Below are 25043 nucleotides of genomic sequence, written 5' to 3'. Positions count from 1 at the left end.
TTATAAATTGTAAGTGACCTTATTTATAAATGGATTAAGAACTGGTAAAAAGACTATGTACAGCTGTTACAGTGGTAGTAGCAGTCACAGTGGGAGTTGGTATATTTTCTAAATGGGATAGAGTTTTTATTGTGAGGTGCTGTATGGGTCCACTTTTATTTAATTTGTACATTCATATAAATCCATCCTGAATGTATTATCCTTGCAGCCGTTCTAGGCAAACTTTCAATCTTGGCATCTAAGTAGCAGATAAGATTCAGGGTTGATAAATGCAAATGTCACACACATTTGTCCACAGAGTAATTCAACAAAGTAACATCATATCCTTATTTTTGTCTGTATGTAGCCGAAGTGTTGCTATTGAAAATGCATTATTTGAACTATTGCTGGATCAGCACTGCATCACAATGTCTTTCTGACTGATGGCTTTTTAGAAGCAGAGAACATGTACATATTAGGGAGTTTCACTTGCAAGTTATAAACTATGTTACTGTAAGACCTCAGCAGCAAGCGGTTTCAATAAACACGAGGATCTTTAGTGCAGTGGTTAAAGGGGATGCTCACCTTACAAACACTGTTTTCAATTCAATTGTTTTCAGATTGTTCATCAGAAATTTCAATTACTCTCCATGTTTTATATTTGGCCATTTTTCCAAAATTTAAGTTTAATGTTCCTGCTTATGGTGTTTTAGTGTTTTAAGTTAGTGTAATGTATTCTTCTTTATAACATATTTATTTGATTGCCTCTAAGCATCTTTAGTTTGAAAAATCACCACAATTTTAAAAAAGCATGTGGGCAAACTGTGGGCAGTTATTCCTCCCTCTCATATTGAGTGTGTGTTTCTTGTGCTACTGTAAATATGTGATTATTATTTACACTTGGCTTTGAAATCCTTGCACCTCAATTTACATATATAGAATATTGTCTGTACTTCTAAGGATGACATCTTTCGTGGTTATGAATTACATGGTGGTTCAGTTAGTATGCCCTTAAATAGGATCTGACTTTCTTAAATAGCATTTCAGTGATGTAATCAGTAGTCATGTATAACATAACCTTCTTCTGTTAAATGTCATGTGTAACCTTTAAATTAAGATAATAAACACTGTACTATAATGGCATCTTTGAGAAATTACATTTATCACCTTTAAAACATCAGGGCCAATTACAATGTTGTTCATTAATGAAAATTAGGGTAGCAATAGACAAATTGTTCACCAGAAAAGAATGCAGTATGTAGAAATAATCCTACTATCTGGCTTCCATAAATTCAACATTTCTACTTCATTACAAGATCATTTTACTTGAATTAGGCACGCAAAACCCCAAGATAAATTTTTTATTTTATTTTATTGTAGTTAATTAGAGGTTAAGTCTTTTCTGACAGCTGTGCTTAATGCAGTTGTATATCCTTTTGTTCAACATGAGTACAATAACTTGTGAAAATGTATTCTGCCTATATTTTTCAATTAAAAAAAATTAAAATTTTTCTCTATTTTATATTATAAAGCGCTATTAGCTAATTGTGTTTTCACCTATACAACCTCCTACTTTTTCCCCTCACTGAGTTTGTAAAATCACCCTCATTTATAATTGTAAAAGCAAGTACAAAGCTTTAAAATTGAATTTCTTTTCTTCTAGTCTAAAGGGGTGGCCTCTGGTACGGAGATCCACATATGGGTAAAAAGGTCCCCTGCTATTTGTCTATAATGTCCTCTAATGTAATGTACATGTCCCCTCCTTTTTTCAAGAGAAAACAACCTTAACATTGACAGTCTCCACTCATGATTTAAGTCTTCCATCCCCCTAACCAGTTTAGTTTCATGTCTCTGCATACTCCAGATAAGGCCTCACCAGGGACCTATAAAGAGACATAGTTATGTTTTCATCCATTGAGTTAATGCCCTTTTTTATGCAAAACAGAACGTTATTTGCTTTAGTAGCCACAGGATGACACTGCCCACAATTAGACAACTTATCTAAAAAAAAACCTAGATCCTTCTCATATAAGGAAACTCCCAACACACTGACATTTAGTGTATAACTTGTTTTTATATTATTTTTTCCAAAGTGCATAACCTTGCATTTATCAACCTTGAACCTCATTTTCCAGTTTGCTGCCCAGTTCTCCAACTTAGACAAATCACTCTGCAAAGTGGCAGCATCCTGCATGGAACCTATACTTCTGCACAATTTAGTATCATCTGCAAAAATAGAAACAGTACTTTCAATGCCCACCTCCAGGTCATTAATAAACAAGTTGAAAAGCAAGGGACCTAGTACAGAGCCCTGCGGTACTCCACTAATAACATTGGTCCAATTAGGAAAATGTTCCATTTACCACCACTCTTTGTAGTCTATCTTTTAGCCAGTTCTCTATCCAGGTACAAATACAATGTTCCAGGACAACATTCCTTATTTTAACCAGTAACCTTTTGTGTGGCACTGTATCAAATGCTTTAGCAAAGTCTAAGTAAATCACATCCACTGCCATCCCAGAATCGAGATCCCTGCTTACCTTCTCATAAAAAGAAATTAAGTTAGTCTGGCAAGATCTATTACGCATAAAACCATGCTGGCACACACTCATAGTATTATGATCCCTGCTTACCTTCTCATAAAAAGAAATTAAGTTAGTCTGGCAAGATCTATTACGCATAAAACCATGCTGGCACACACTCATAGTATTATGATTTGCGATAAAGTCCAGTATCTTATCTTTTATTAAAGTACAAGGAAAGGCAAAAAAATAAAATCCCATTTTTACTTTCTTTAATGAAAAAGAAATCTATTTCAAATATACTTTAATTAAAAAATGTGTACCGTTTTTATAAGAAACCTGAGTGTATAATGTGTACTGTTTTTATAAGAAACCTGAAATTCTCCCTTCATTTACTGCTGTGGATATGAATTGTCAGACGGTCCCTAATTGCTTGGTAAGGAAACAATCAAATTTATGAACAGCAGGGGGAGCCCCCGCTTACTTCCCAGCCATGCAGAACTCAACAGCTTTGTTTGTTTCCCTGTAGAGCAGTCGGCGACTGTGTAGAGATTTGTATTGGATTTTATTTTTGCCTTTATATCCCCTTTACTTTTTCCAACTCCAACTGCAAAGACAAAGATTATGGAGCCAGATTAAAACAGATAAACTGGGATTCAATTTGGAGGATACTTTGCTGCAGCCACTGGTTATGGAGAGTTGGGAGAAAGTTTGTATAAAAGGACATGTAAACTCTATAAACCCTTACCATGTCTTTAGGTTGGGCACATATTCCCCACAAAAATGCATCATTGTCTCTGTATTGGGTATCTGTATCCCCTCCGTTAGCCTGCACTGTAATGTTTTCCTGAATGCAAGATGTGCTTCAACCAGGCGGCAATTTTCTATTGGCTACATCATCATTTATATTTGCATAGCCAGCCACGCCTGATGACGTTGCTCAGAAGTTTTTTTTGGTAATGTAATTTTATTAGCAAGTTTGTGTAATCCTACTCACTCCTACATGTAATCCCACTCACCCATATGCATAATCCCACTCACTCATGCATAATCCCAATCACTCATATGCATAATCCCACTCATACTCATAAGTATGCATAATCCCACGTACTCATATGAATAATCCCACTCATATTCACAATCCCACTCATATGCATAATCCCACTCACTCATATGCATAATCCCACTCATACTCAAACCCACTCACTCATATGCATAATCCCACTCATACGTTTAATCCCACTCACTCATACTCATTATGCATATAAATGAGTGGGATTATGCATGAGTGAACAGGAATATGCATGTGTGAGCGGGATTATGCACAAGTGATCAGGAATATGCACAAGTGAGTGGTATTATGGATGAGTAAATGGGATTCTGACAGATTTTGCGTGAGTGGGATTATGCATAAATGAGCGGGATTATGCATGAGTAAATGGGAGTGAGTGGGATTATGCATGAGTGAGTGGGATTATTCATGACTGAGTGGGATTATGACAGATTATACACGAGTGAGTGGGATTATCCATGAATGAGCGGGATTATGCATGAGTGAGCAGGATTATGCATGAGTGCGTTGTAGTATGCATGATTGAGTGGGATTATGCTTGAGTGATCTGGATTATGTATGCGTGAGTGGGATTATGCATGAGTGAGTGGGATCATACATCCTTTCTGTTAACCTTTTAACAACCAGAGTGGCAGTTATCTAAAGATTTCAAAGAGGCCATTCACTGATTACATTTTTATGGGGGGGGGGGTTTACTGTCCTTTAAACCAGTGCTGTCCAATTTCTATGGTACCGAGGGCTGGGATTTTTCCAATCTACATGGTGGAGGGCTGATAACGGAAGCCATTGTTAGCCACTCCCTGTTTTTAGACCACACCCACTTTAAACCACACCCATGTTACCGCAAGACCATGTCCACATTAATAGCACACCAAAAAACCAAATGGTTGGTGCTCACTGCAGGGATCAGGGCCGGAACTAGGGGTCGGCAGAGTAGGCAGCTGTCTAGGGCGCCATCATTGAGAGGTGCACTTTTTTCAAGCGTTTATTTAAAAATTTGTTTCAGTAATCATGGTCACCCAGTTGGGTGGAATCCATCTCCTTCCCCTTCTCCCTCTTGCTGGCAAGAAATAGCTCCTTCTGTGCGGTGCACCGCCATGTGCGTACATGCGTCAATGATGACACTGATGTGATGACAGAGAGAAGCAGAGAGCTGGCGGCCTGCTTGGTGTGGCTCTCGCTGCTCTCAGCCTTGCACAGTTGCACTGAACTGAAGACATTCTTTCTATTACTGTAAAGTGTGAAGCTTCCTGCTGGCACATCCAGGTACAGATTTGGGCCCATATGTTTGCTATTGCTGCTGGGCACTGGCACAGGTACATAAATACTTGGGGGCAATATGATGTGATCAGATTTATTTTTGTCTGCTGCTGACACAGGTAAAGATTGGGGGCAATATGATTGCTGCAGGAGGGCTGTATGATGGATGGCTGCTGGACTTACTGGTACAGGTACAGGGGGCAGTAATATAAATTAAAAAGTGTTGTACATTTTCTTGCTCTCTTTATTCAAAAACCATCATGGTAAGGAGGGAAATGGTAATGCAGGACAGGGGGGCACTGATTGAAGCTCTTGTCTAGGGTGCCAAACTACCTTGTGCCTGCCCTGGCAAGGATGCCATTCATATGTGAAAAAAGTTAAGTCATATTAAGTCATAACCATAAATCCATATGCCTCCTCCTCTGTGTATAATACAGTACCCCAGCATATGATTAAACACCTTAGGGGCCACTAACAATAATTTTCAATTGCTAACAAACCTCCAGAACAAATACCAAAGTATAACACACAGGGAGCATAGGGCAGACAGAGTATGGGACACACAGGGAGCATATGGAAGGCAGAACAGAGCAGGAGACAGGAATCAGGACCAGTCTAATATGTACTACATACAGTGACACAGTGCTGGTGCCCCATTAGCATTTTGAATAAAGTGTGAACAGGAGAACAATGTGGGTAGTTTCAGTCTGGGTCTCAGGTTTGAACAGTACAGGGTTTTAGGGGAGTGAACAATAGAGGTGTCACAAGTGTGAAAAATGCAGGGGGATGACAGGTGTGAACAATGCAGGGGTTTTGAGATTTAGACAATGCAGGGGCCAGTTAATCTCTGTAGTGATACCTTTTAAATTCTACATATGGTAAGAAGACACAGCAGGCAGACTTTGATGTGGAGGGCCAAATGAGGGGGGGTCGCCAGTTGGACAGTCCTGCTTTAAACAATACAAAAACTAGAAAATCCACATTAGATTACATGACAACACAGGACCCAGTGCAGTCTGTATATTCTGATTATTAATCAGTCTTGCTGTTTCAGCTTCTGGCAGATATTATTTGACTTGTGCTGTTTTGATAATTTATGATGATGGGCCAGGGTCAGGCAAAGATGTTTAACAAAGTTACAAGATGACAGCCCCCTGTGGCCAACTTTGAAAGCATACCGTAAATCATTTGTTTGATTAGGCTTTGTGGTGCAGTAAGTTCATGTTTATGTTTAGTATACAAAATACAGCATTTCGACCTTATTCTATTTTAGACTTTCCTTGTCCCTTAAACCTTCGAAAAGTTTTCCTACCACTGACGTCAGACTAACTGGCCTATAGTTTTGAGGCTGAGAACAATATAATCTAAGTACAATGTTGATTCACATTCAGAGCAGGGCCAACCTGGCCATGCGACCTAGGCTACCTGTCGGGCCACGGAACCGGCTCAGTGCGTGCAAAATTGTGCATGCGCGAATCTGCGCTCCAGCGCGCATGCTCAAAGCTTCGCTACATCGCACATGCGGGAAATGGTGTTCGTGCATGCGTAGAAGAGCATTTTCATGAAAGTTACACTCGGCAGTCTGGGAGAGACGGGACCGGACACGGGGTAGACGACAGAGCAGGTACATGCCTGGCGCCCCCCCAGCTTTGCACCCTAGGCACCTGCCTACTCTGCCTACCCCTAGTTCCGGCCCTGTTCACATTCACTCCGCTGCTCTGCTGCAGCAAGGCCTCTTCAAGACCTGCACATGGTCTGCTGGGTCTTTATTTATGCCCCTGGCTAAGACTCCCCACATGCTCTGCAGTGTTCCATGGCAAAGCATGTGAGTAAAAAAAATTCAAGGGAAATATAATTTTTATGAATTCATAGCCCTCCACACTGATTTCATCCTGTGATTGTATGGTATATAACTAATGGCAAATGTAAAAAAAGATTTTAAGATTAAAATATAATTTCAGTCTAATTTCTCCAACATACATCTGCATTAGTTACTAGTAAATTTGCCTAAAATGTTCTCAGTTATTCTGCACATTATGGGTTAAGGAAGTCAGTGTTCAACCCATTTTCTTCCTTTTTAATTTCCCTGCCTTCCGTATGTTTATACACGTAATCTCTTTTAGGTTGAAGTTGTCACACCCATAAACTGCAGACTACCATATAAAGAGGAAACAGAGATCCACTACCTAAAGAGAGAAATCACTCTGAACAAGTTTCTTTTACCAAAGGAAGACAACAAGCAGGTAGGATGATTTCTAATGTTCTTAACTGTTTTACTATTATTCCTGCAATGCTGACACACTTTATTTATTTTTTTCCCGGTATCACTGATCAATAGCTACCATTGATCAATATGCATAGAGCTGCAGCTTGCTACTTTATTTACACTATTAACAGTTACATACATTTGCTGAAGTGATACACCTCACTAATGGAATTTTTACATGAAAATAAGTATTTTTTCACTTTCTGATAATAAGTACAACAAAATGTACCAATATCATTAACTTCTGCATTAGATTGCATTTTGAGATGGTTTGATGAGCTGATTGTGAAAACCATTTAAATGAGTTAGTATTAATACTTGCCATAACACAACAGAAATGTGCCTGGGTTTCCCAGGAATCCTTTTATGGTGAGATTTGAAAGAATTCAGAAGCCTGGGACAAAAGTGGGTGGGGCATGATGTGTGCCTGTGACGGTTTCATGGAAAAAAGTGTGCGAGCTTTAAAAAAAAAAAAAAAAAGTACATTGCTGGATATTGCTGGATACAGCAATGTACAGATTGCAGCATTCACTGGATTCTAAACATATACACACCAACAAAAAACTATAATTCTGTTTTTATAAACTGTTTTATTTAGACACTTAAGTGATAAAACTGCAGGGACATCGCCACTGGTTTAATGCACTATGCATTTTCTCATTTTAAAAAAATGGCAAAGTTTGAACCAGTCAGTAGGCAATGTTCTCTGATACAGAGCATTATGTGCACATACAAAGTTGTCAACATCAAATATTAGTTTATGTCCCTGTAAGCAGCTGTTAGAGGCAGACCCTGTTCTACTTACTTTGCTTCTCTCTGCTTCAGTTGCTAGTGATCTTACGCTTTGGTCAATTTGAATAGGACGGGTACATTAAAGTTGTATGGACGTCTTTATTAGAGATGTTGGTGCAAATGCTTGAAGTGGCCACTTTTTATTACAATTACAAATGTCCAAGGAACCTTAATAAAGACAAAAGAGATCATATACAGTAATGCCCTAGACATGAGCCCACTGTAAAATGAATGTTCCATGGCCCTCAAATGTCTGGGGAAAAATGTTAACTCAAAAAAGTTCAAGTTAGGACTTTTGCAGGCAATCCCGCTTAAAAAAAGGAAAAGTCGCCAGCATTTTTGTCAACTTTAATCCATTTTCGGCAGAAAGGATATGATATCACTGACATAAGATTGAAGACGATGTAGCTTAATGAGGCACTTGCATAAAATTTATAAAGTTAGAATTTCTCCAAAGTGGTGCATTTGGCGAAGGTTGGGGGTTTGATTTGGATACTGTTCTAGTAGCAAACTCCCATATTTTCTGTGGAATCAATAATATGGGTGGCAGTTCAGGGGTGTCTCTAGCTGTCCTATAAGGCGCGTTCCTCATCGATTCTAGGGATCCCGCCATAGTGGCATGCAATGCTGTGAGTGGATTATCAGGGTCCGGCGTAAGCCAATTGTGTATGTACATTAATTGTGTAGTATTTTAGATGTGGGAGTGCTAGACCGACACAGTCCACCGGGGCCATTAGCATTTGCCTGCTAACCCTGGGGGCTTTGTGGGCCCATATAAAGGGAAACAGTGTATCGTCTATACGCTTAAATAAGTGTGGGGGAAGCCAGGTTGGGGCATGCTGCATAACATACATAAATTTTTGCAGGGATATAATTTTGAATAGGTTTATCTTGCCCCAAACAGTGAGTGAAAGTTTCTCCCATTGATTTGCTCTGGTCTTAAAAGTTAGCAACACTGGTTCAACATTTTCATACACATATTCATCCGCTTTACGAGTTATTACTATAACTATTCCTAAGTATTTAGTCCATTTTAGACCTTGTATGTCACCTACTGGCCCAGGCGTCTCAAGCGAAAAGAGAATAGATTTCTCCTTGTTTATTGTGAGACCACTGAATCTGCCCATCTGACCTGCTAAATGTAGTGCATTATAAAGGGAGCCATTGGAGTCTGCTAGGAATGAGAGTACATCATCGGCATATAAGGAAATTTGAGGTTATTACTTTGTTCAGTCTTGGCCCGGAATTTTGCTAATATTTTAACATCTGTATTGATTAAGGATATGGGTCGATAGGATTTACACACTTCAGGGTTCTTCCCTTCTTTAAATATGAGTATTATAGTGGCGGATTAGAAGGATTGTGGGAGAGAGCCTGACTCTTTCGCTCCCAACAGCGTGGCTGATGTAGCTTAATTTTAGCAGTTTGCCTGATCTGAGGTGGCAAAGTAAACTCTGGAGGTAACGTTCAGTGAAATCCGCACGTTAGTGAATTTGCAACGACCATTCACCTGAACGTAAAGTCGCCTGGCTATCGAGTGAGAATGAATGCTAGTGATGGTCTCTTTCGCTACCGAATTGTCATCTGCCTTGGCAATGTCCCTTCAGATTGGATTTCTGGTGGATTTTTACTAGTGACAGCCACTTCACCCTTTAGTAAATCTGCCCCTTTGAGTCTAACAAGCCCTGTTTTAAAGAACAGATTGTTTTAATAATAATGTTTTAGAGAGACAATAACATACATAAGTAAATCATAAGTGCCTTTTTTGCCGCATTGTGTCTCTTGCCACAATAGCTGCGTTTTCAACAACTTGTGTTGTACTTTTGCCACTAGACAAAGTTTGAACCAGTCAGTAGGCAATGTTCTCTGATACAGAGCATTATGTGCACTGCTGCGCACATACAAATTTGTCAGCATCAAATATTAGTTTATGTCCCTGTAAGAAGTTGTTAGAAGCAGAACCTGTCTGCTTCAGTCTTTGGGGCAAATTTACTAAGCGATGAAAATTCGCCAGCGACAGCTTCGCCAGGTGAAAATTTGCTTAGACATCGCTAATTCGCTAACATGTGAAGTTGCATCCAGGTCGCCGAACGCTGGCAAAGTTGCGCTAGCGTTAATTCGACAAGCAGAGTGAAGTTGCGCTAGCGTTGGCTAATTTGCATATGGTGGGAAGTTAAAGTTGAATGGACGTATATGTTGCAGCAAATACATTACATTACACAGGCCCAGGGAAGCTTAATAAAAGAAAATAGAGTTATTACAATGCCCTACACATGAACCCAGTGTATAGTTTATGTGCCATATGTTAGGAAATGTAGGGGGAAAATGGGTTACCCCAAAAAAAATTTACGCTCTTTTGCAGCCTATCACCCTGAAAACAGGAAAAGATGCCAGCGTTTTTTGGGACTTAGAAAAGTTTTCAACAAAATTTTGAGGAAGTTCTATCTACTCTATTGCACTTTGCCTGGTCTGAGGTAGCGAAGGCAAGTCTGGCGCAAGAGGTAACGTTCAGTAAAATCCGCATCTTAGTGAATTTGCACAGTTACATCCCTTCGCCAGAGCGCAACTTCACCTGGTGATTGAGAGCGAATGAGCCCCAGGGTTAGTCTCTTTTGCTAGCGAAGTTACACCTGCGGCCATTAGTAAATCGGAGAAGTTCCAAAATTACGTCACGCTGGCGAATTTTCACCAGCGTTAGTCACTTCGCCCTTTAGTAAATTTGCCCCAAAAGTCTAACTTAAGCTCTGTTTTAAAGAACAGATTGTTTAAATAGTAATTTTTTAGAGAGACAGTAACATTCTTGCTAAATGCAGTTGTCAGATAACACAGTATTGTATCTCAGCAACATATGGAACACCGCATAAATCATAAGTGCCTTTTCTTTTTTGCTGCAATGTGTCTCTTGCCACAATTGCTGCGTTTTCAACAACTTTTGTTGTACTTTTGCCACTAGACTCACTGGAACTCGTGTGCCCATGGCATGTGTGCTTCTGTTAAAGAAAATCTATACCCCCAAACAATGTTGGTCTCTATAAAAATATATCACATAAAATAAGTCATATGTAAAACCCTGCTTCAGCTAAATAAACCATTTTCATAAATATATACTTCGTTAGTAGTATGTGCCATTGGATTAACCTAAAAAGAAAATTGCCATTTTAAGTACTAACAACATCTGCCAGGGATCATCCAATTCACGGTGCACACAGTGCAAGGTTAATATATACTGATAAATAGCTAAATCAGTTTGGATTCTTTAATAAGCCACTTTAAATGATATAATTAAAGATTATAAAATATAATCTGTTGGTTAAGTATTCATTCTGGGGGTACAGTTTTCCTTTAAAATATGAAGATAGAGAGTCTCCTTTGAGTTCCATGATAACTGTTTTACCAAGCTGGTAAAACACCATTGTAGGGACTCATTGGGTTGAATCCACTAAGGCTTGGGCATTCCACTACTAGACTAGAAATCTAAGGAAGTCAATGAATCCTCTGCCACAGGGTGGGATAGCATTCCTTATTGGCCCAGGAGAGTAGTGCCTATTTCCTATTAATGTTTAATATAGCAAGTGAGAGCACATGCCTCTTTGGCCTCCAATCTCTGAACAGTGTGGATATAGCTGAGTAGTCTAGGACAAGGCCCAGTAAAGAAGAATGCCGTTATGCAGCCATCCCTTTAGTGTAATGCGGAGCTAATAGATAGTGACAGACTAGAAACTATACTAGTTCACTCTAGGGAAAGTAGGACTGACTTCTATTGTACGATTGATAGCAGGAGGCAGCTCTCCCAAGGTATTACTGGAAGGATGTGTGTGGTTTCTGCTGGAGGGGATCCAGACCACTAGGTGAACTTAATGTTGGAAAAAACAGACACAGATTGTTCCAGTGCATGTAGGGATGGTCTGTTGTTGCTTAGCAATGTGATGTCATGTTTGACCTGTAACCCTATGTGATTTTCGTCGTCCTCTTCCTGTGTATGCTCTCTATGAAAAGTTCCTGTTGCAGACATGTAATGCTGAGTTCTATAAAGTAACCAAGTTACTGTTCACACAGAAGTTGGCGTGTGTCCTCACTTACAGAGAAGCTGCCCATGCAGTTCAGATCAGCTCTCTGCTAACAGGTTATGGGCCCAGATTACAGCACCACTGGTACAGTATCTGATCCTGAGAATCTCTGGAGAGACAGACAGAAGCTGAGCACATGGTAAAATGGCAGCTAGTCTGGAGTTCAGGCCAGGCATAACAAAGCTGAATAATAGCAACTATCGGCTAATGAAATTTAAGGTGGAGATGCTTTTATGCAGACCTCCCAACATTTTAGAAGTAAAAAGAGGGACAACAAATTTTTTTGCATGCATTTTTTTTATCACAACCCTTTCTTTGGTCACACCCCTAATTACCATGTTCATTTTACAAAATTTGGCAGGTTTTGAAAGTTTGAAAAGAATTCTCCTTATATAAACTGTTTTTGTGTGTCTCAAAATTGTTACAAGGTATCTTATATGCACCTGTTAGCTGTTCTGTGCTCTCTGCTAAAAGCCAATAAAGTTAGAAACTTTGTTTATTTTTCTGGCTGTTCAGTGCAGAGAAAATAGAGACTTTCCAGTACAAATGAGGGACTGCAGGTTGAGCTGTCAAAAGAGGGACTGTCCCTCTGAAAAAGGGACAGTTGTGAGGTATGTTTTATGTAAGGATGACCTGTGGAAGGTACTCAGCACAGAGAGACCAGAAAACAATCCTGAGGATTAGGATAAAAGAAGCAGACAGGCTAAATCAGTTATTAGCCTACTGGTGGAAGATATCAACTGATTCACATCAGGAAAGAAACTACAGCAAAAGTATGTGGAATGCACTGCAGGCATTCCATGAGAGATCAAACTTAAACAGTAAACTGTACCTGCTGCATAAGCTATACAGCAGAAAAATCTGGAAATGCAGGAACATTTAAATGCAACTTTAGAAATTGGAGAACAGTTTAGAGGAATTGGAGAGGAAATAAAAGACAGCCATTTAGCAGCTCTCCTTCTATGCAGCCTTCCTGAATAATATAGCCCTCTGATAAATGCCATTGAAGTCATACCAGAGTCATAAATAACTCTAGAATATGTTAAAGGCAAGTTAATTGATGAATATAATTACAGAAAGGAAAACAGAGCTGTGAAAGAAACTGTAGCACCAGAAATGGCTCTTAAAGCTGGAAAAATTACAAAAGGAGATGCACGGAGCAGAGTGTGTTTTCACTGTAAAAAGACAGGCCATTTAAAGAAAGACTGCTTTATATGGAAAAATTAACAAAAACATACAGTTGCAAAGACCGCAAAAGAAATTGCAAAGGGTGTTGCACATATAACTCCAGATAGTATAGATACACAGTGGATTGGATGTTTCAAGTTTACTCGAGATAACTGCTCATCAAACTGGTGTATTGACTCAGGAGCAAGGAGTCACATGACATGTGATAAGCATTTCTTTGATCAAATAGACTTGCAAATATGGACAGCATCACTGTGAAAGGAATTGGCCAAGGCTATGTGAACTGTGTCATAAGCACAGGACAAAAATATAATATACTTGTGAAGGATGTACTGTATGTTCCAGAATAGGGGGACCTCCTATCAGTGAAATGTTTAACAAATGCAGGGTGCTCTATTCATTTTTAAAGGCATAGTATGCACAATTCAGAGTGGTTTGGAAATTATAGCTGAGGGAACAGCAGACAGACACCTGTATGAGCTCAAATGTGGAGAAAACAAGGCTGAAACTCCACCTCATCAGAAATGCATTCATACATGGCACAGACATCTGGGGCACAGACATCCAGATGCAATACATGAAAAATATGACTTCTGATATAAATATCTTCCCATGCAATACAATCATGAAATGCATCTACTGTATCAAAGCAAAGGCAACAAGGTTACCACTACCTAAAACAAGTCAGAGCAAGACAAGTCAACCCTTAGAGTTGATACACAGTCATGTGTGTGGACCAATGAGAACACAGACACCAGCTGGAAACAAGTATTTTGTGACTTTCATAGATGATTATTCCAGATACACAAAAGTACATATAATGAAGTAAAAGTAAAACACTGGATAAACTCAATGAGTATATATCAGAATCCACAAACAAATTCCAGCGCAATCCTGTGACATTAAGATCTGACAATGGAGAGGAGTACACAAGCATTGAAGCTAAAGCATATCTAAAGGAACAAGGCATTCAACATCAAACAAGTGCTCCATACACTCCACAACAGAATGGTGTACTGTAGCAGAAAGAAATAATCACACACTAATAGAGATGACAAGGTGTATGCTAAATGATGACAACCTCACAAAAAATTCTGGGGAGAAGCAATAACCACAGCAACATACTGTACCTACAAAACCGTCTATTGGCAAAATCTATAGCAGCTACCCCTTACGATCTGTGGAATGGTGAGAAAGGCATATCCATGTCTTTACAGTAAGAATGATACCAACAGATGGATATATGTATTGATCTATGTGGATGATGTGCTAGTCTGTTATGAGCAAGAAGAGGACAGTGATGTCAGTGTTCAAAGACTAAAGGCAAACTTTGAAATGAAGGATCATTTTGAGAAACTGATTGAAAGAATGAATCTTGTGGAATGAATCTTCTCCATACTGTTGAGAAGGGGTGTTGGAAAACAACAGACCAATATTGTTCCAGTGCATGCAGGGAGGGTCTATTTTTGCTTAGAATTGTGATGTCGTGTTTGACCTGTAACCCTGTCAAACATGCTCTCTGCTAACACTTAAGCATACCAACTCTATCTCCACATTGGTACCAGTGTGATCAAGCAGGGTCGGACTGGGCCGTCGAGACTCCTGGTAAAAACCCAGTTGGCACTGGCCCTCATGGGCCCTACCGGCCAAGACTTGCTCCCTGCCTGAAACCATTGCCACTGCCCCTGACCACCCTCTCTGACCCCGATTGTGGCCGTGAAAAAGGTACCCACAGCTTTGTGGCGGGGGTGATGGCCCAATGCCATGTTCAAGCACTACTTATGAAAGTTACTACTTCATAAGTACCTCACATGAATACATGAGTACTACTGCTTGTATACTAAATAAACGTATGTTCTGGCACCCTACTATACTAACTGATTGAAGCATGGGAGGTGTCGTACAACAATACCACTCCCTTCGCAATATCACAAAGGCAAAACTGTGAGGGAAAGTCAGGGTATAACCATCTTCTACCTGAGAAATAGGCAAAGAACCAGTTAAGGTCAAGAAAGAGTTACACCATTGAAATCTGGGACTAGTATTAAGAATTCACTACCAGTTTGATTGTAAAAATCTAGTCATCCTAGTTGTTATCCCTCTCACTGTGCCCAGTTATGACCCTGCTCCAAGATGCTATATGTCCCACCCAGTTATGACCTGCAAACGAACTCCATCTCCTTCAACTTCAATACCACAATACCTCAGTCAACACCCCAAGCCCTGACCCCTTATGCCAGTATAAATATTCTATAGAAACCCTAAATCTACAATACTAATAAGGGAGGAGCTATAGTAAAAGTATGGCTGAATTTGATTTGCTTCTGTAGATTAAAATAAGCCACTTTACTTTATACATTCATTATTTTTATCTATGCACACCAATTGTTTTGCTGTATGGTCCTGTCTACTGAGCAGAGCAGCATCCAAATTAGTGCCTTAACTACACGTTGCTGGTCTCCCCACAGAAAATCTTCAGACCTGCCTCCCCCACTACCTCCCCACCTGCTTGCGTGCATCCCCCTACTTCCCGACAGCTCTCTGGTAGGAGATTTCTATACAACTTAAGAGGAAGCAGACCCTGTGGCCCAGGCCCTTCTGGTCCCTATTCCCCCCCCCCCGCGACCAAAGGGCCTGCTTCCTCTAAAGTTGTATATAAATCTCCTAACAGAGAGCTGGCGTTTAGCTGGGGATGCAGGGAGAGGGGGATGTCACTGATTCAAAGGAAAAGCAGTAGAAACGTATTTCTCATTGCTGTACAGTTTAGTAGACGAGTTCTGCCTTTATTTAGAGGGGAGCACCTTTTTGTTTTAAAATGCTGCACTAATAACGAAATTATCATTACATTTGATTTTGCTCCATGTATTATATATTATATTATGTGTTTTTGTATTTATGTTTCAATTTTATTCATGTACTTTTAGAAACATGCCTAACTGGGGAGGAGGAAAGAAATGTTCAGTGTGCCAGAAGTCTGTTTACTTTGCAGAAGAGGTACAGTGCGAGGGAGGAAGCTTCCACAAGTCCTGTTTCTTATGCAGTAAGTTTCTATTTAAAAATAGTACTGGTGTTCCATAAGGCATAATATCCATAGCACAAATATACACAAATGCATTATTTATTTATTTACATCATGGTTTTTATGCATCACATGTTATCTCACATGACCATAGTTCAGTGTGGTTACTGACGATACTACGAATGTATCTATATCTGGTAGCTGAAACACTGCTTATGAAAGATGAGTCATTCCCATTATATAGAACAGAAAATTATATTTACAACCATTATCTAGATACACTTGTTACAATATGTACAGAATACACACCTAATGATATAGTAGTTTTAGTTCAATGTATCATGGACACATTGTCTCAGCACCGTCCATCTGACTAACAAATGAGAAAAAATATATTCTCATCTTGGTTAATAACCATGATGTGACTGGATGCATTAAACTCTGTATAACTTGCCTTTCACTCAGTACCATGCCCTAGATGGGCCTAATCCTGCAATCTGAGTCCAACTTCAGTCAATCTCTGAGCATGTTTCATGCTCAGGTAAATGAAAAAAAAATGTGGCCTTAGGTACAGTGTCTCTGGCAAAAGCAATATAATTAGGCACCTGGGATGTTAAAGGGATACTGACATGGGAAAAAAATGTTTTTTTTCAAAATGAATCAGTTAATAGTGCTGCTCCAGCAGAATTCTGCACTGAAATCTATTTCTCAAAAGAGCAAACAGATTTTTTTATATTAAATTTTGAAATCTGACATGGGGCTAGACATATTGTCAATTTCACAGCTGCCCCAAGTCATGTGACTTGTGCTCTGATAAACTTATATCACTCTTTACTGCTGTACTACAAGTTAGAGTGATATCACCCCCTCCCTTTTCCCCCCCAGCAGACTAACAAAAGAACAATGGGATGGTAACCAGATAGCAGCTCCCTAATACAAGATACCAGCTGCCTGGTAGATCTAAGAACAACACTCAATAGTTAAAACCCATGTCCCACTGAGACACATTCAGTTACATTGAGAAGGAAAAACAGCAGCCTGCCAGAAAGCATTTCTCCCCTAAAGTGCAGGCACAAGTCACATGACTGGGGGCAGCTGGGAAATTGACAAAATGTCTAGCCCCATGTCAGATTTCAAAATTGAATATAAAAAAATCTGTTTGCTCTTTTGAGAAATGGATGTCAGTGCAGAATTCTGCTGGAATAGCTCTATTAAATGATGCATTTTCTGATGACAGGATCCCTTTAATTTCACAGCTGTAGCTACCACCACTATTAGGGGTTTACACTGTGGATTTTCATGCATTTCACTGCAAGGGAACACACAAAGAAATGCTCATGTGTAAGAGCCCTAAATATAATCCTACTTCTTGTTCAGTATAATACCTGATGCGTGTTTCGCTATTTCAGATTTAGGATTTGTCAAAGGCTAACTTTCTCTATAGGAGGCTAAATTATGTATTAGTTGCAGCAACCAATATGCATAGTCTGTTTAAGGAAAATACATACAATGTTAGTGATACTTTCTTTCTTACCTTTTTAATTATTCACATAGTTTATTTATTTCCGTAGTGGCATGTAAAAAGAATTTAGATAGCACTACAGTAGCAATTCATGGAGAAGAGATTTACTGCAAATCCTGTTATGGCAAGAAGTATGGTCCCAAAGGCTATGGGTTTGGCCAGGGAGCAGGTACTCTGAGCATGGATCGAGGAGAGCACTTGGGCATCCGATCTGATGAGTGAGTGACATATATATGTGCATTATAATTACATTTGGCCTGGAAGGTATTAATACCATTAACCTTGTTATTAGCTGCATAATATATCTCTATGTACCAATTTTATTGTATGAACATTCATTTGTACATATAAATACAGAAACAGAGATCACTTACAGCTCAAAAGGGAACATATAAATGTAATGCACAATTTCTGAAAATATTCATGGCTTCTCTTAAATAGTTTCTGTAGTTTTTTTTTTAATTTTATAGTTTTAAGTTGTAATCATGCCCAAGTTGCCTATCTAAGAACAATTGTCCACACTCTGTTGATGAATGTATGAATGTATAACTATTATTTATTAAAAGCTAATAGGGCACTGTACAATATATCTCCTTCCATAGCCCTCGTGTGGTTATATGGTCCCCTTAGAAGAAGCCAGTGGGGCATGGCATGGTATCCTCTGAGGTTTAACTGGTAAGATACCACCTCAAATCAGTATAGGAATTCTCCAGCATTATTCACAATTTAGCAGGATAATTTGTAGTATATTTTCCCTGCAATGATTTCCTTGCAGTTTATCCTTAAATGTTGGAACTGCTCAGTTGCAGTTAAATAGTTACATAGTTAAATTGGGTTGAAAAAAGACAAAGTCCATCAAGTTCAACCCCTCCAAATGAAAACCCAGCATCCATACACACACCCCTCCCTACTTTTAATTAAATTCTATATACCCATACCAATACTAACTATAGAGCTTAGTATCACAATAGCCTTTGATATTATGTCTGTCCAAAAAAATCATCCAAGCCATTCTTAAAGGCATTAACTGAATCAGCCATCACAACATCACCCGGCAGTGCATTCCACAACCTCACTGTCCTGACTGTGAAGAACCCCCTACGTTGCTTCAAATGAAAGTTCTTTTCTTCTAGTCTAAAGGGGTGGCCTCTGGTACGGTGATTCACTTTATGGGTTAAAAGGTCCCCTGCTATTTGTCTATAATGTCCTCTAATGTACTTGTAAAGTGTAATCATGTCCCCTCGCAAGCGCCTTTTTTCCAGAGAAAACAACCCCAACCTTGACAGTCTACCCTCATAATTTAAGTCTTCCATCCCTCTAACCAATTTAGTTGCACGTCTCTGCACTCTCTCCAGCTCATTTATATCCCTCTTAAGGACTGGAGTCCACAACTGCACTGCATACTCCAGATGAGGCCTTACCAGGGACCTATAAAGAGGCATAATTTATGTTTTCATGAGTTAATGCCCTTTTTTATGCAAGACAGAACTTTATTTGCTTTAGTAGCCACAGAATGACACTGCCCAGAATTAGACAACGTGTTATCTACAAAGACCCCTAGATCCTTCTCATTTAAGGAAACTCCCAACACACTGCCATTAGTGTTTAACTTGCATTTATATTATTTTTGCCAAAGTGCATAACCTTGCATTTATCAACATTGAACCTCATTTTCCAGTTTGCTGCCCAGTTTTCCAACTTAGACAAATCACTCTGCAAAGTGGCAGCATCCTGCATGGAACCTATAGTTCTGCACAATTTAGTATCATCTGCAAAAATAGAAACAGTACTTTCAATGCCCACCTCCAGGTCATTAATAAACAAGTTGAAAAGCAAGGGACCTAGTACAGAGCCCTGCGGTACTCCACTAACAACACTGGTCCAATTAGAAAATGTTCCATTTACCACCACTCTTTGTAGTCTATCTTTTAGCCAGTTCTCTATCCAGGTACAAATACTATGTTCCAGGCCAACATTCCTTAATTTAACCAGTAACCTTTTGTGTAGCACTGTATCAAATGCTTTAGCAAAGTCTAAGTAAATCACATCCACTGCCATCCCAGAATCGAGGTCTCTACTTACATTCTCATAAAAAGAAATTAAGTTAGTCTGGCAAGATCTATTACGCATAAAACCATGCTGGCACAAACTCATAGTATTATGATTTGCTATGAAGTCCAGTATCTTATCCTTTATTAACCCTTCGAAAAGCTTTCCTACCACTGACTTCAGAATAACCGGCCTATTAGCCCCTGGAACAGGTGCAGAGTAGTTCTGAAATAGACACAAGTCAGATCTCTAAAACATAATAGCTATTGCATGAAGTGTCTACTTTTTAATGAATTGAGCTTGGAAATTTTCATGTTATTTCTTTTTGTTTTTCTTATTGATTTCTCTATGATTACCTGTTGTCCTCAGACCTTCAAGACACCAACCAACAAATAACCCAAATGCTTCGAAGTTTGCACAGAATGTGGGAGGTGCAGACATTTGCCCTCGCTGTTCGAAATCTGTGTATGCTGCTGAAAAAGTTATTGGTGCAGGCAATGTAAGTGCCACAACATGGAGTGGGATTATTGTATAAAAGAGGAAGAATTAATTAAAGTATATTACAGTTATTATTTCATAGGTTATGCTATTTACCTAATTTTCTTCTGTTGTAAATCTTTCAGTCTTGGCACAAGTCCTGCTTTCGCTGTTCTAAATGTGGAAAAGGCTTGGAATCCACAACAGTGGCTGATAGAGACGGTGACATATTTTGCAAAGGTACATTGCAGCTGTTGGTGCCTTCAGAAACATATTATATATATCATATATTGCATACTAAATTCTAAAGCTATTGCACACTAACAGGGTAGCAAAGGGTTAACTTATAATGAGGCCATTCATCTGAGAAAGCAAAGGCAGGTTAACTCCAGTAACCTCCCAGTGGTAAGGACAGACTGCAGACAATAAATAGAGTCTAGTCTCGTGGTTAGGACAGGTAGCAAACAGTAAACGGTTTGCCAGGTAAACGTCAGGTATAAGGGATCCACCACATAAAGAGAGAGACTGTAAACAGAAAGCATGACTCATGATGTACAAAGTTAGGATACTGGTAGGGGTGACATCTATGTGCCTCCCCCAGCCTGTCCAAAGTAGCTGTAGCACACAATTCAGTTTTGTCAATGCAAAAAGTGACTTTTATTGGCTCATTGCAAACTTCAAAAACATGGCAACGTTTCGAGCCGCACAGGGCCCTTTCTCAAGCCCCCAGCCTGTCCAGCATGAATACATTACTGCCAAACATTCTGCCAGCTCTGTTAACACAACAGGTGTCTATGCACTATTAGTCCTGTATATTTTCCGAAAACATATTGCCTAAAGTTATATAATTTTGAATATTCGTTTTCACGTTGCTACATCCATGATTTAAACTGTACCAATGCTACACCTTGTTTGCCATTTTCTGCACATTCTGAATGATCTTTCTGTAGTGAGCAGATGTCAGACTGTGGGTACATAATGTTACATAGTAACATAGTAAGTTTGGTTGAAAAAAGACACTTCTATCACGTTCAATTTTTTAACTGTATTCTAACTGCTAGTTGATCCAGAGGAAGGCTAAAAAAAAAAAAACCATTTGAAGCCTCTCCAATTTGCCTCAGAGGGGAAAAAAATTCCTTCCTGACTCCAAGGTCGGACTAGTCCCTGAATCAACTTGTACTATGAGCTATTTCCATAACCCTGTATTCCCTCCCTTCCTAAAAAGCAAGCCAACCCCTTCTTAAAGCTATATAATGCCCGTAAAACTGATTCAGGGAGAGAATGCCACATATTTACAGCTCTCACTGTAAAAAACCCTTTCCGAATTATTAGGCGGAACCTCCTTTCGTCTAATCAGAATGGGTGACCTCGCGTCAGCTGAAAAAGACCTACTGGTAAATAAAGCATTAGAGAGATTATTATATGATCCCTTTATATATTTATACATAGTTATGAACAACCTCAACTTTTCCATCTTTCCTCATAGTTAAGATTTTCCATACCTTTTACCAGCTTAGTTGCCCTTCCCTGTACACTCTCTAATTCAGTAATCCAACAACAATGTCCTGTGTGAGCTCTGGAGACCAAAACTGTATATTCTACATTGGGCCTTGCCACTGCTCTATACAGTGGAAGAATGACCCCTCCTCCTATGAATCTATGCCCCTTAAATAGCCAAGTTTATCATCTACAAGGACTCCAATATCCAATAGCCAAGTTTATCATCTACAAGGACTCCAATATCCTTTTCCATAATGGTTCCATAATGGACTGCCTAGTGCAGTTGTATAGAAATACACTGGCACTCAAGGTGCTTGATAAAGGGGCTTGCCCCGAAACGTTGCACGTTCGCACAAAATAAAGAGCAAGGGGTAACCCTGCACTTCAATTGCCTTGAGTGCCAGTGTATTTCTATACAATTGTCCTTTGGGGGTTGCCGTACCCTCTTGCATTGTGCACCAGGCCACCTGGAGAAAGGAGGGAGTGTGCTCAGCTTTACCTTGTTCCAGTTCTGCCTAGTGCAGTCCCATTAAGGGTATAAGTGGCTTTTTTATTTTTACATCCCAGGTGCATGACTTTACATTTATCAACATTGAATCTCATCTGCCACTTAGCTGCTCAGATTGCCAGTTTGTCAAAACTGTTTGCCTGTTGCAAGGATGCAGCATTCTGGATGGAATAAATTGGGATGCATAGTTTAGAGTCATCTGCAAACACTGATACATTACATACAACACCGTTCCCTAAGTCGTTAAAGAACAAGTTAAATAAAAGTGGACCCAATACCAAGCTCTGAGGAACCCCACTCCAAGTAGAGAATGTACCATTAACAACCACCCTCTGTACCTGATCCTGTAGCCAGTTTCCTATCTATGTGCAAACTACTTCATTAAAGGGGAAGGAAACCTAGTTGGCGCAAAAACCCTCCCCCCCTCCCGTGTGTTGCCCACCTTCCCTCCTCCCCCCTGGCCTACTCATCCCGCTGGGCAAATGCCCCTAACTTGTTACTTACCCTTCTGCGTAGGTCCAGTACAGGGAGTTCACAGACAACATCTTCTTCCACGCGATCTTCTTCCTGCTTTGACCGGCGCATGCGCAGTAGGAGCATTTCGCTGGTACGATCTACTGCGCATGCGCCGAAAGTACATCGTGACTTTTGGCGCATGCACAGTAGATCCGTACTGGCGAACTGCTCCTACTGCGCATGCGCCAAAACGCCGTTCAAAGCAGGAAGAAGATCGCGTGGAAGAAGATGTCGTCTGTGAACTCCCTGGACTGGACCTGCGCAGAAGGGTAAGTAACAAGTTAGGGGCATTTGCCCAGCGGGACGGGTAGGCCAGGGGGGAGGAGGGAGGGTGGGCAACACACGGGAGGGGGGGAGGGTTTTTGCGCCAACTAGGTTTCTTTCCCCTTTAAGCCCAACAGACCTTAGTTTAGAAAGCAGTCGTTTGTGTTGCAAAATCCAAATAGATCACAGAAATTATGTTTCTTTATAAATGCTGACATCCTTTTTAAAAAATTGATTGGGTGCTTTTTTACACAAAGTGCTTAAGTAGTATTCTGCTGTCACTGGAAATCTCAACTACAATCATATGTTTCTTTTTCATCCTCAGCTTGCTATGCAAAGAATTTTGGGCCAAAAGGATTCGGGTTCGGTCAAGGTGCTGGAGCTTTGGCCCACACAGAGTGACAATGCTGGAATTTTAGTAAAATGATTCTCTTTTCTGACTTTTACCATTTTACTAACAAGTCATAGATATTTACAGCTGCTTTTTTACTATATCACAGTAAATATGCACTGCAGTTTTAAAATATAAGCACATGTATGTATTGACTTTAGGTAGCCTGTGTCTTACAGGTTTTCCAATATATAAACAAACTTCTGCAATTCCTAATAAGGGATTCTTGCTTTTCTCCACACAAATCCACATAACAGAGCAAAGTCACACTGAAACTACCGAGGATGTAAAAATATGGAGGGCAGAGGACCTTATTTGACAACATAGTTGATTAACTAAAAATATCAAGTGACGGGATAATGTTTTCTCTAGAGGTTTTTTGAATGTGCATGAGTTTTTCACATATTTATTTAACTACACTATATTATGAACTGATATGCATAATAACCATAAAAACATACATTGTAACAGCAAGCAAATTTAAGATCACATAGCCTCTCCATCCTAGGCCCACAGGCTGAACAGACAGAGATCATACGAGGGGCCACACATCATTTTTTTTTTGACCATGCATGTAGAGCTGGCACAAAATTAGAACAAAAAGAACTAAAGAGGAAATGTAGCTCCTCTTCTTGTTCTCATGTGCTGTGAACCACAAATTGACCAAGACAGTGTATCAGCACAGCAAACTGAATTTTCTAACTTGCTAGATATCAATATCCATAGTTCATGGACAACTGTTGGGCTTAGTGGGGCACCATACATATACCAATAATAATATGAATCTTAGTTGTGTACAATATTATTGCTATGTGTTTGACCAGCTTTACTCGATGGATTAAAATGAATTTACCTCCCACTGAGCTTTCTGTAAAAGATTACTCAAAATGGGTAAAACATAGGAATGAGTAGCAAGCTAAATTGATATCTAATGAAAAGCAGCCTTATTTTAAGCTTTGGAGACAAGACGGCATAGTTTTTAAAGTGGATACAATTTGCGAAGCTCAAAATATGAACTTGGAAAGGATTAAATCAATTATGTGGTTTATTTATAGACATTATAGAGAGGATGTTGGTACCATTGTATTCTACAAAGAGGATAAAGAACAAGAGATATAGAACAGTATTGGGATATCTGAGGGAGACTTTGCAAAGTATTTTAAATTATATTGATCTGTGATTAAAATTTAGTAGAGAATAAATAAAAGCTATGTTGCTTTGATTAAGAATGTGGGAATTCCTCTTGGAATTATTTTAAGACTGTGCAGTCAGAGAAAATGATATTGCAATTGTACTCATTTGATGGAGAAGCTTGTGTAATTTCAAAAATAAAAGCAATATATATTGGCCCTTTGTTTCTTCTAAATTTACAACAAAAAGTACTGATCATTCCTGTATGCAATAAGAGACTTGGTGTAATAGAAATGCCTTTCTGTGATGTTAAACAAGTATTACAAAACTGTGGTAAGAATACAGTCTTTTCAATCACCCCCAAAGAGTTACAGGTTATTCAAGAAACAACATGCACATTTAATTTATTGATCAGAGGATTCTGTTTTTGTCATACAAAACCCTACATGTGGACCCATCATTACACACTTTACAGCAAGCCATAGTAGTGCTGAGCTACATCTAAAAGCATCATAATACA

At 39.4% G+C, this 25043-nt stretch overlaps 1 protein-coding gene across 2 annotated transcripts in view; it reads left to right on the top strand.

Moving 5' to 3' along the window:
• The window catches only part of csrp1.L (cysteine and glycine rich protein 1 L homeolog), a 30866-nt gene extending 6127 nt beyond the window's left edge, over positions 1 to 24739 (top strand). The window contains exons 2-7 of one of the 2 annotated variants that reach the window (XM_018245198.2): positions 6957 to 7076; positions 16071 to 16186; positions 17737 to 17905; positions 20106 to 20235; positions 20360 to 20453; positions 23327 to 24739. In XM_018245198.2, coding sequence (XP_018100687.1) covers positions 16075 to 16186; positions 17737 to 17905; positions 20106 to 20235; positions 20360 to 20453; positions 23327 to 23403 — 582 coding nt within the window. In that variant the 5' untranslated portion in view covers positions 6957 to 7076; positions 16071 to 16074 and the 3' untranslated portion in view covers positions 23404 to 24739. 2 annotated transcript variants of the gene reach the window in all.
• Positions 24740 to 25043: the final 304 nt, after the last annotated feature.

Source organism: Xenopus laevis, chromosome 2L (genome assembly GCF_017654675.1).
Source record: "Xenopus laevis strain J_2021 chromosome 2L, Xenopus_laevis_v10.1, whole genome shotgun sequence".
Classification (NCBI taxonomy): domain Eukaryota; kingdom Metazoa; phylum Chordata; class Amphibia; order Anura; family Pipidae; genus Xenopus; species Xenopus laevis.
This window is presented reverse-complemented; position numbering and strand designations above follow the sequence as displayed.